Source organism: Atta colombica, unplaced genomic scaffold (genome assembly GCF_001594045.1).
Source record: "Atta colombica isolate Treedump-2 unplaced genomic scaffold, Acol1.0 scaffold222, whole genome shotgun sequence".
Classification (NCBI taxonomy): Eukaryota; Metazoa; Arthropoda; class Insecta; order Hymenoptera; family Formicidae; genus Atta; species Atta colombica.
In genome coordinates this window covers 213,031-226,260 of record NW_017259319.1, presented here as the reverse complement: position 1 = coordinate 226,260, position 13,230 = coordinate 213,031, and the positions used below count along the sequence as shown (strand labels likewise).

The 13,230-nt window shown below is 34.8% G+C and overlaps 1 protein-coding gene across 1 annotated transcript in view; it reads left to right on the top strand.

Annotated features, from left to right (window-relative positions):
* The window catches only part of LOC108687962 (neuronal acetylcholine receptor subunit alpha-7), a 252,606-nt gene extending 240,861 nt beyond the window's left edge, over positions 1 to 11,745 (top strand). Inside the window, exons 9-13 of the mRNA XM_018194009.1 lie at positions 4,546 to 4,655; positions 7,023 to 7,237; positions 9,433 to 9,633; positions 10,329 to 10,481; positions 11,668 to 11,745. Of these exons, the coding sequence (XP_018049498.1) occupies positions 4,546 to 4,655; positions 7,023 to 7,237; positions 9,433 to 9,633; positions 10,329 to 10,413 (611 nt within the window). The 3' untranslated portion in view covers positions 10,414 to 10,481; positions 11,668 to 11,745. The remainder of the gene's footprint in view (positions 1 to 4,545; positions 4,656 to 7,022; positions 7,238 to 9,432; positions 9,634 to 10,328; positions 10,482 to 11,667) is intronic.
* The last annotated feature ends 1,485 nt before the right edge of the window (positions 11,746 to 13,230 follow it).

Below are 13,230 nucleotides of genomic sequence, written 5' to 3'. Positions count from 1 at the left end.
ACACACACACACACACACACACACACACACACACACACACACACACACACACACACACACACACACACACACACACACACACACACACGTATATACATATTAATTTCCCTCTTATATTATTTTATAATATTATGTGTGATAAGTTAAACAGAAATTGAAACATGAAATGTTTGTAAATACATTGAAACTAAATACATTAAAATGAGAATTAAATAAAAATTTAATTTTATTCAAGAAAGATCTTTGAAACTTTAATTCTGTTATTATGAAATTGCAGACTGTTTACAAAACAGGTTCACGATAATGCTTTAGAAGTACAGTGTCGATGATGATGTAAATAACATCATGCTTACGTGAATAGCATGAAAACTTCTCGGTCAAGTAGCGTTTATTTTATATATACATTCATGGAAATTAAAGGCCGTAAAAAAAATGAGAGGAATTTAAATTGCTACTCTTACATCTTTTCAATAGCAAAGATATTCCGCTTATAAAACTCTTAACGCCCCACAATTATAAATCATAATTAAAGCGACGTGTCAGCTTGATGTTAAAAAAAAATACATCTTTCAAATTCTACTTCAAAACTCTACTTTATATCGCGTTTCATTAATTCTTTTTAATAATATATTATTTCATAATTTGAGTCGATAATTCTTGAAAAATAATTGTTTATATAATTACGAAAAATTGATATATAAAATAAAATCCGTGCAAGATTTCCATACCTTTCTATCGTATAATTTATTGTAATGCAAAAATATAATTTCTTAATTCATTAATTACGCATCATTATTTTTTATTTTCTCACCAAATAATCTTGTATAACGGAGGAACATCGTCATTCAATACAATGATCATAAATTCTGCATTAATCATCACATTAACCCATCCGGCGTTGCAACGCATGTAATAACTAATTAATTCGTTGGAATAATTTAAATTACGACCTATCTGTCAGTTGAAAATTTGACGACGTCAGCTATTTCATCGGATATAATTAAATTGGAGCATATGACGGCTAAAATAAAGCATACATGAAGCCGAAATCAAAATATATATTGTATTTTACAAAGATTTTTCGGATTTTTCACCTGCCGAATCGAACAACCAGATGATTCTGTTAATAAAGCCTGCTAATAAAGCTAGAAATGAAATGTTTTTCACGCTTCGTATTGCACGTAATTTTTATCCGTTATCTCAATGCGTATTTGCTCACGTGCGTACGAAACAAATATTTGAAGTAAATATCGCTAGCTATGACGTTGCACGTTCCGGCAATTTTGCTATTCTCTTCATGCTGCATTAATACGAAAACCGCCGCGCCGCGTCATGTATCATTCGGGAAAAATACGTTGTTTGATCTAATATCCATAAAAAATAAATTTATTAAAAACAAAAAATATTTCCATCAATATAATCAATGTGAGAGAGAGAGAGAGAGAGAGAGAGAGAGAGAGAAAGAGAGATTTCCCTAATTATCAAATTTAAAGAAATTAGTTAATTAGAGAAAATGGTATCAAGCAGAAAATATCTTGCATCTCTTCGTGCTAAATTCTAGAAAATGATTTACCTTTTTTAACGAAGAAAACATATCACTAGATAAAGATATTCCTTTAGATAAAGATATTCCTTTGCCTTTAAGGTTGGTAATTCCATACATCTCGATCAGTTTCCGTTCCTGTGAATCAATCAAGCGATTTTACTTTCATGATAGATCATCATCGAACGATCAATGGAAGGATTAAGTAATTGGAAACATCATAAATATAGCTGGCACGTAATGGCAGACGAGTCTTAAGGATCCATTAATAAAAGCAGGAGAAGAGATAGCCGCTTTCGTACACGGCGATTAATCAGCCTGACGCTCATACCGGGCTTTATGGACCCGGTTAAACATAGCCGCTGAGATAACACGAGAAGTTAAAAAGGCAACGCTTTTAGCATTTTATTCATCGTCACTTGAAGCTCTCCCGTTCCTTCTTTTTATTTTCGCGCGCGCTTCGACTCGGAATCATTTGCGAGTCTCTGCTTTGATACAGTATTTCCGGATATATTCGCCGAGTTACGGCGATCCAATAATTTAGCAGGAAAATTAGGGAATATGTAATTAGAGTTACGAGCGAATTTTCGCATTCGCAGGAAGAGGGATAAATATTCGACTGTCCGTGCGCAGCCAAGGCGAAGCAAATGAAAACTTACCGCTCGAAAATTTTTAATTTGCGAGAAACGTTTCGCGATACGACGTTGCCCTGCTCATAATAGACTTAGTTATTTATCTGTAAAAAAAAGGTAAAACCCAAGATAAAATGGAATATTAAAATGATTTACAGCGTGGCGCCGGTATATTTTAAGACTCGTATGTTTAACGAGACATTAACCGGTTGAGGAGATTTTTAAAATCGATTTGAACATTACACAGCATAAATGTGCGTTAATAGGGCTGATTATTTTCGTCACGAGAGGGAGAAGATAATCTTCTCAAAATGGTAATCGCTATAAGTAATATAAGAGTAATACAAAAATAAAACTAACTGTGTGTATTAATCATTATCCGATGCATGTATACTACCACTTGCGATTGAAGTAAACTTCGATTGAAGTAAACAGTAGATTTTCAACGTTCCAAGACAACTTTCTTAAGAAATTCTATGTTAATCGTGATGACATCCCTTTGCAGAAATGTAATTTATTATTGAAAATTACTTGTTTTGAGTATTAAAAGCACTAAACACAACAACGTTTCTAATACTCAAAATAAATAATAATCATCAACTTACAGTATTAAGTTTCTGAAAGGGACAAAGACAACCGCGTCGAAAATAAAAGTCGAGAGATGAACTACATCCCAATCCGATTGTAGTGCGTAGTTTTAATCGCAGCTTAAACGTTCTCACGATATGCATCCTGTGTACTTCTACGTTTAAGTGTTATTAGATTCATCGATAACAAACTTTAGACAATTACAGAAGGCTTTTGTGTGCATTTTCGATAAAATTGCATTTTCGATAGTTGCATGATAATGTAAGTGTTCTCTCCGTCAATTTCTCTGCGTAACACACCATTGCCTCTTCCTTTTCGTACACGCCTATACTCTGCGCGCAAGTAAGTACATTCTATTTTCAATTTTCTTATTTTCGCTTATCTAACACCAGAAAACGTACGTAAGTTACCTTCACTGTTCTGGCGAAATGAGAACTGCTGACTTCAGCGTAACTTCAGCAGGTGAACTGGGTTACGCGTATTGATGTATCCTGTAGAAATTCTGGAAATGTTAGCCCCGTTAGATGAGTGAAACCTTAATCAAACATAAATCTCACGAAATAAAAAACTGAGAGATATCTAAAGAAAAAAATTAGAAAAAAAATTAGAACGTCCTTCGGATATCTTTATAATACATCCTATAGACATTTTTCTATTGCCTGTGTCAAAACTACATAAAACTGTGAAAAACCTGTAAAGCAAATGTTACACTACGCATTGGAAAGTAAGAATTGCGAATTATAGATTAAAATTCGACCAGTCAGATAACTTTTAACTTTAATCTGTTTCCTTTCGATTAGCTGAATTCTAATCTTCAATTCAAGTCTCAATCTCCAATACGTAATGTAACACGGGCTTAAGGAAACATCTGAATAATATCTCGTAGATATCTTCATGTAGATATTTTTGTTACTAGATGTAGTATATGCTATTCTTACTCATGTATGTGTGCTTTTATCTTTAGCTGTGTTATCTGTCCCGATTATTATATTACCGATTAATAATACGCTTGTTTCGCTTGTCTATTATTTCTTTCTCAACTTTCGCCTCGAGTGTGAGTCTATTCCGTGACAGGTCCATTCGGATGGCACTGAACCGTCGTATGTTGTGACTGCGAGTGTGTCACTATTGAGTGTATGTTTGCTCTCACTCGCGTGGAGAGGCTCGAATTCTTGTCGCGTCTGAAGAATGTTCCGTGTATGTTACTTACTGTATTTACTCGCTACAGTATAGAGAAATCGGTGAAGGTATTCTAGTGAAAGCTCCGACAGGAGACAAAAATAAAAAGAATTAAAGCATCCGAGAGATAGCAGAGAATAGAAAAGAAGGAGTAACTGTGCAAAATGCAAGGCTTAAACGAATTAAAAGCGGACTCTTGTTCAATAAATATAATATCAAGAAATCCGTAAAAATTACATCTAAGGAATGGCATTATTCTTTGGAAAGTGCGCTTAGCGTTAAAATATTTCAGACGCGGACATTCTCACGTCTGAATTTTTGAGTCTCTTCACGCGCACCGGAAACGCGCGAGCACTCGTATAAACGAATGAAAGATTATTAAATATGTATGTCGAGCAAAAATGGAACCAGAGATATCAAGTAAGAAGGTTCACAAGACGGAGACGATTACGATCTGAGCTGAGCTAAAAGAATCCAGGAGAATAATCTTTCATTTTCAACGAGAGAGCTGCTAACAGCGTCTCGCTCCACATTATTTCCGTGACTAATCGCCTTCTTTCTGTATTCTTTCTTCGGGGGATTTTCGGGAACACCTCGATTCAGGATCATACTTCAATTGCATCATGTTCATGGTGGCGAGCAGCGTCGTGCTGACCGTTCTGGTGCTCAACTATCATCACAGATCGCCCGACAGATACGTGATGCCAAATTGGGTAAGAAAACATAATAAAATTGAACTGACTGTATCACAGATATAGTTAATTCTAATTAGTGATGGCATTTAAGTCTGATTAATGATGAATAACAGTATTAAATGCAATAAATGTAGCGTGTAATATTAATGATGCAATGTTGAAATAAACAATGGTAATTTGTCATCAAAATAATTTTGAATGAAGCAAATAATTCTAATAATTAAATAAACATTAATAAATAAATAAACACTAATAAACGTTGATGAATATAATCATTATAGTTGCATAGTTATTTGTGCTTCTCTTTATAATTTTGTGCATTTTCTGTTTGTTGAAATGTGTTTATCATTCGTATAGATAGTGTAGCAGATTATGTATCATACAATAACTAGAAAGAAAATTAATTAAACTTATGTATAGTAAGAGCTTTTTGATTTGCTCTGAAAGAATGTTTTGATCGATTATGTATAGTTAAATATTTTATTCGAATAAAGGTTAATCATTTTAGACATATACATATAATTGATACAATAGAAATAAGCTGCTTAACTAAACGGATTAAACAAGATTGCTTTCGTCATTGTTATAGTGGCATCATAAATTTAATTGCCTTCTATCGCACTCTACAATTGAATAAACGCAGTAATTTTGAAATTATGCAACATAATCGCATTAATAAAATGTGGTCATTTAAGCATATTTCAGATTTTTTTTTAATTCATCATTTTCAATGAAATATTTAGATAATTATAATGAAATGATAAAATCTTATTTATATCTATATCTTAATATTTCTAATTGCGTTATTTGGAGCAAATGGAAATTATTACAAATTTAATTTTTTTTAATAAATCAGGTACAGTTAATTCGTGAACTCTAAATAATGCGAAACAGTTCAAATTATTGCACGCAAAAAATACTTTGTGTAATGGATAATAATACGTTGTACAGTAAGTTTCGCGATGTGATTACTACCACCGAAAACAGTGTTTCTTGAAAGTTTAAAATACCTTCGAGGTCTCTTCAACTCACTCTCGACCAATGCCAGTCAGTTAATGCAGTTAAATTTCTTCATGCAAGCCTACACATGTTTGCTTGGATTGCTTGGGTACTCTGAATTTAAACAAATACGTTGCATTTACAAAACTCCTACAGTATATATTTACATACGTACGTCAATATGTATAATATGCATTGCATAGTATTTGATTTATTATTTCGTTAAAGAAATAACATGCGACTCGGTTTCGAATTTAGATATAAAAGAAGTTAAAATTAAAATTATTGAGTAAATACTTTATTTATGAATTTGTATTTTTTAATGTTGTCATGACCTGAAAGTCTAGAGCTTCCTACACAAACAACAAAGTAATTTATGGACGATCTTGTTTTCGAGATTTGTTAAATTTGATTCTGGTCTCAGAAAAAAAAAATTAAATTTCAAAAAAATTAATTCATATTTTAAAAAACTGATTATCGTAAAACTCAAATTTTAAGAAGTTCTTGGTATTGTTGAGTTTGAATGAATTAAAATAGCTTGAAAACATCGAATTCCGAAAGAGTAATAACCTCCATGGGAAGGATTCTATGTCACAAGATTCATAATTAGGGTTTAAAAATCAGCTTAGAAATTAATATTAATTATATAAATTAATTTAATATTAATTATTTACGTAGCAATAATTCATTTCAAATAAAACTGGAAACTTGATTCTTTATATATCTGTATATTTCTCAATTCAAAATTCCTAATCGAGTTTTATAATAATCAAATTATATTTTAAATTCTGCCATCATATTGAATCTAATATTTTTATTTTTGATCATAGATTTAAATGAAGTATTATTAAATTAATAGCTATGGGTCAAGTTTTAAATAAAAATTAAGCCAATTGTTTACAAAGTAAAAAGGCTAATTCCGCAAAAGAAGTAAGTAATCAACACAAAGGATTAAAGATAAAGAATTAAATATGCATTTCATGTATAATTATTGAAAAGCCATTGTACTACATTACACTAAAATAAATTATTTTAAGCGGAATATAACTGTGGAATATAACTAAACGATATATAACTTTGAATGTTTCGTAACTTTTATTTTAAAAATTTTCTAAATAGGGGAAGTATACTCATTATTCCTTATAATAATTATCGTAAAGTGTTCGTGGCTTATAAACTACATATTGTAAATCCTTGAAAAATATCAAACTTTGCATATGATGCACGGGGATGCCACTTTAAAATTCTATACTCTTCAATTCCGGTTTTTCGTTTTCGTTGCAAAATTCAAGGGATTGAAATTGCGAGGAATTTTTGCTAGAGTGACGATATGATATGTGATGCAATTGCAAAGTTTAACGAGTCAATAATTCGATATTCACGCAGACAAAAGTAGTGTTTCTACAATGGCTGCCATGTGTGTTGCGCATGAGTCGACCGGGCAAGAAGATCACAAAGAAGACCATTCTCATGAGTAATCGGATGAAGGAGTTGGAGCTGCAGGAGAGGAGCAGTAAGAGTTTACTGGCGAACGTTTTAGACATCGACGATGATTTTCGCCATGGAAACAGCGCCGCCAATCCTGCCTCGGGCTATATAAGGTACCACGAATTCTCCATCCATTCAATCTTTTCAGGTCGTTGCATTTGGCGAAAATTCCGCGATGGTTTGCCATCCATTTTCTCGATCAACTGCGCTCCTTTTTTTATTAACACTGGAGTGGTTGTTGTTTGACGGGCAAATGTATTGTTCATGAGAAACAGAGACCATGTCACGTTTTAATCCCATTGGACGAAAAAACAATGAGAGAGAAAAAGAGAGAGAGAGAGAGAGAGAGAGAGAGAAACTGGGCGTTAACGCATATAATAATATTGTGAATGATCAAATGGGTGACAACGAGAGCACATCGAGATGCGCAGACACGTGTCCGAATAAATACCTTGGGTATCCACTAACGCTGGAAATGCTTCGTTGAAGCATCAATCACAAGAACGAATTTTACGAATTGACGAATCAAAGAATGCGTCGAAGCATTTATAGCGTTAAATGAATCTCATCCCTTTGTTGTCGTGTATTCGACCAGCACTTAACGTTAACTTACAGCTCTATCAGGAAAAATCGAAAACACAAGCTCATCACGTTTATTCTACGATAACTATAAACAGACAAGAGATCTATTCGCCCGAAATCCGCTTGAACGACTATGTCGCTGGAATCGAATATTGACATTTTCATGGACCTCGATAAATGCCAACTCAATCTGCCAAACTCGGATTCCCATATTTTCTCATGAGATTTTTGCGGTCTTTTTTCTTCCCCGACTGATTTCCGTGAACCGTTAACAAAAATATTTCATTCCGACATTTTTTTCTCGATCCTTCAATAATCGCTTTGGTTTGCTAGATGATTTTCTGGGCAATTCGTTTTCTCCTCCATCTCTTCTTCGCTTCTCTGTCACATCGTGGAACTATCCGATAACCGAGTTCTGACGTAGTGGTCCAATTCAAATGCATATGTACCGTGATAATTTTAATATTTTCAAGTTCTTTATTCACAAATCCAATGGACGTTTTCTTTAACTACGTTGTGAAAAATTATTCATAACAAATGTTTTTTATAACCTTATATAATTTTGAGTTACATATTTTATTCCTCGATTTGGATTTTCACAATTTAAAAAAATCATTCAATTTCGTTTATTTTAAGCAAAAATTAAAGTATTTAAAATATTATAGTAGCGAATATAGTTAAGAAAATTTCGGAGCAAATACTGATTAAATGGAATTAAACAAATATTGAGATATTTGGTAGACTTTTGATTATAACATAATATTGCAAAAAATTCACGCAAGGAAGAAAATTATTTATTTTAGATTCTTTTGTAATTGAATTAATTGACTATATAAAATAGACTATGTAAAATAAAAGTTTTCAAAGAGACATATATATATATATATAATATATACATACACGCACACACACACACACACACACACACACACACACACACACACACACCACACACACACACACCACACACACACACACACACACTACACACACACCATACACATATATATATATATGTGTGTATATATAAAGATGTTCTGTAAATAGAGATACAATCATAGGGAAGAGATTGATTCTATTAACATATGTGTAATCTAAAACGTAGAATACAATTTTTCGAAATAAAGCTTTATTTTCGAGCAATATATTCAACAATTTATAAAGTAATAAAACATCGTGCTGTTTTATTGTATATTCTTAATTATCAATATAATAAATATGAGCAGAAATAATAGTTTGCAGTTAAATCGTACCCCACAAATATTTACAAACGAATTTTCCTGAAAACAAAGCCTCATATGGAAAAATTTTATTTTTCTAAATTTTCGATTTATTTTTTCAAATAGAATCATCGCCTTCCTGTCAGTCAGTGTTATGTCAGTATTTACGGAATATTTCGTATATAGTTCGCAATTAAAATCTCGTTAAAGAAAAAAATTTCTATGCTCATAAGCAATGTGAATCTCAATGAACATTTCAAATTACCATAACAATTTACAAGTCGTTCCAAATGTAGAACTTCAATATTTATGGTATTTAACTTCATACAAACTTTGCATTATGTTATACCGAGATGGACTATTTTAATAATTACAAGCCGTAATGTGGCGCTTTGAAGAGCCGGAATTTCATGAACTCTCCGATGATCTATGCGAAATGTCTGTTAATGATCTTGAGAAAAAACGTGTGAAACTTTGAGAATAATAATTTACATGATCTTTTACAGTAGGTCAGCGTACGGTACACCGTTGTCGACTAGGCCGGCGACGGTTGAAGAGACTTCGGCATCGTTGCCTCTCAGCGGCATGCAGAGGGAACTTCACACAATTCTCAAGGAATTGCAGTTCATCACAAGCCGCATGAAAAAGTCGGACGAAGACGACGAGATCATTAGCGACTGGAAGTTCGCCGCCATGGTGGTCGACAGGTTGGATGTTTTAAATCTTTCATGTGGCTTCAGTTCAGTCGTGCGCACATGGCGCGTCCGAATCTCTGGTGGAAAATTGCGAACAAAGAAGCTTTTATATTGGAGTTCGAAATTCAGATCCTTGTTCTTCGTACGATGAAAAACTTGTTTCATTTAGGCGCCAGATCGCCGATTCGTCGGACGAATCCATTACGTGATTGTTTCAAACTTTTATTTGTTTTAACTATTCAAAATTTTTCTGCTCAATAATTTCATTTATTTGGATCTCACTTATCACATGAGGTTAAGCGGAAAAATTTGTTTGCTCAGTAATTTCAAATATAAGAAATTTATAATTGGTATATCTATAAGGTTGGAAAGTGACTCATTATTTGTAATGAAGTTTAGACTTTTCACAATATATATATATTCATATATGATTACTTAAGGATTAAAGATTATTAAGAAATTCATGAATGAATTTTATTAATGAATCTTTTAGTAACTTTTAACTTTAAATAATCATATATTATAAAAACGAGCCTTAAAATAACTTTCTTTCAGTATTTAATTAATTCCATTTTTTATAATAATTAATTTAATAATTACTTCTAATTACCTATTATATATTCTACCTCTTCACTATTTATTTAATCTATTATTGAAATATTCGACTTGTGAAACTAATATTCAAATTTCTTTTCTGTAAAATCAAGGCTTTGTCTATTCGTCTTCACGTTATTCACGGTTTTGGCTACGGTGGTGATACTGTGTCGCGCGCCACACATAATCGTCCAGTAATAGACTGCCCCGGTCGAACCGAAAAAATACACAAAACATGCCAGGGATAGCGCCTCCTGGAATATTCGGTAAGAATAAACTTTATATTATATAATTTATCATATAAATAATTGTCTCTATGATTGCACGTTTTGCAAAGGTTTTTTTTAGTAGGTTTTTTTATGCCAAAATTGCCGTTGAGGTTGCTCGAAAATCATGATTTCGCTTGATCGAGCATCGCCGCTAGGTATTTGGTCGAGAGACCGAAATCGGCATGTTAATTTCACACCGCGCGGATCAGATAGCTATGATCATTATGTGCGAATGACGCGGGCCAGATGACTATAACACAGTTAATACTGCGTGGAAATGTTAACAAGCCCCATGTAACAAGCTGGGTTCATTGGCCATCGCGCTGAAAATATTCAATCGTGGCAACGCGAATGTCTCTACTCGCAATTTCGTCGCACTAATTGCCAGTCGGTCCCTCCGTAGCGCACTCCGGAGCACAATTATTTATGTATTAACCTGGATATATATACCATTTGATTACATGATTTCAAATACTCGAACACTCGTTGCTTGATTAACGAAAATTGGCTTTGAATAGCGCGAATCTAATAGCTTCAAATTAAATGTGATTAGTGTACAAAAGAATACTTATTGTTCACTTATATAATTCTATCTATAATTCTATATAATTCTATCTATTAAATTATGAGAGTTTTAACATACACATGAAATAACAATCTACATAGAGGAAAATTCATTGTTTAAATTATATAATTATAACGCTGAAAAAGCTAAAATGTTAATGAGTTCTTGCTCATCGGTTCTCTTGCACACGCTTTCGTATTAAAAAATATCTAGAAAAAGAAATCCCAATAAATAGAAAAAATTATATATATTACAGGTTAAATTAATTTTTGTATTTTTGCTTTTTTTTACTAATCTAGAAAATTTCCGGTCTAATTACCCTTCAATATTTCTCTTAATTTTCCCGAGCTTAACTGCACAGCGTTTACCACAGAGAGGTTTGAAGATTTTAAAGTTATCGGAATATATTAGAGAGATCTCAAAAAGTTAAAAGTTCATTCCTCGAGCTTTAGAATTGCTGGAACTAAAAGTCTAGTTGGTCTTAATGGTAAGTAAAAGTAAGCTCGCAAGAATTGATCTCTCAGTACAACATCTTGGAAAATCCCTCACCCATAAAGTCAATCTCTCAAAAGTCAATAGTCGGACATATCGCGGTACTTCCTTGTCTCTTTTTCGCAGGAACGACGTCCGGCATGATTCGAGGAGGCGACTACGCTAGGAGCACGTCGAAGTGAAAGAAAACGGGAAAAGCGCAGAGAAAAAGAAAGAAATGGACACGTTAGCCTCTTTCGCGCCCTTCTGCGCGACTCACCTCTCTCGAGGGAACAAGGAAACGCGATCTCGCGTTCTCGAATTTCTCACAGCTGGGAACCGCCGATTTGTGCGCCCGGTTCCTTTTCGCGATGTGCTTTCGCTTAGACGCGAAAGGAGGCAAGCAAGAGTGAGACCATTGACGACGTTCGCAGAAAAAGCCTGCACAGAGAGGATGAACTTCCAGCAAACAGCAGCTCGACGGCGAACGCCGTTGTAATTTTTTTAGCGGAGAACATCACGCCTGGGAAACGTTTCCGGATACAAGAGGAGAGACACGAAAGGAATGGAAACAAGGATCGCCGATCGCCGACGTCACGCTCCGTTACGACTGCGTTATTTCGTTTAAGTGACTTAATTAACGTTTCTAGTGCGGAACCGGTAAGATAGTCGCGCGACGCAAACTGGATGGAGATTTAGAGAGATACCTCTAGATCGATAAAATGAAGATAGGTGCAGGCGTAAAAAGGAAAAGAGAGATAGCACGTGCTGTCCAGCGGATCCAATTACGTTTCGCAAGCTCCAATCGATCGCGATATCGACCAGCGATCGCCGTAACTGTTGTTTGGCGATCGGCGGTCGATTTCATTCGACGACCAATGCGATTTCGCGAGGAAGGAACGCGCGACAAGTCGACGGCGTCACGAGACAAAGGAGATCGCAGTCCTCGGAAAAGTGTTGTTGCGGCCTTTCGATAATAGAAACAATAACGATATTTCTTATAATAAAGAGAATAATAATTAACGATAATTACTGTTAGTCGCTTTGCGCGCGCGCGCATGCACGCACGCACGCACGCACGCGCGTTACGACCGAGTCGTAATTAATTAACTCTGCGATCTGTTGAGGGTCTCTCGTAGGGAGCCGAGACGGACTTAAAAATGTTTACTGCCAAATAACAAACTCGAGTTAGGGGTGTTCAACCTTTTCAAACGGTAGGAAAGTAAAAGTGCGGCCTGGACGATTCAGGACGACAGGGTGAACGCGCGCGCGCAGTTATCGCGACCAATGGCAAGAGCCCACCCATAAAGATGAACTCGTCTGTTTCGTTTGACGAATATTTCCTTCTTCCCTCGTGCATTATCCGCGGGTAACGGACGCGATTTAGCGGCGCATCTCTCTAGAAAGGCCGAGCCCGACCGAAGCACGAACGAAACTTATGCCATCAACGATCGCGTGATCGACCCTCTATATGCTCGATATATTTTTCCACGCTCCGTCTTTAATAAAACTCTCCTATTATCACGTGCTCGAAAGCTGACATACGCGAAACCACAAGCAATTCCTACCTCCGCATTTCCGCAAAACCCGCCAGATATTTTCGCACCGCGTATTATTACGATGTGCACGTGTGTTTGTGTGTTGTGTGCGCACATGTGTATGTGTACGTGCGTGGATGTACGCGTATGTGGCACGTGCATGTGTGTGTGC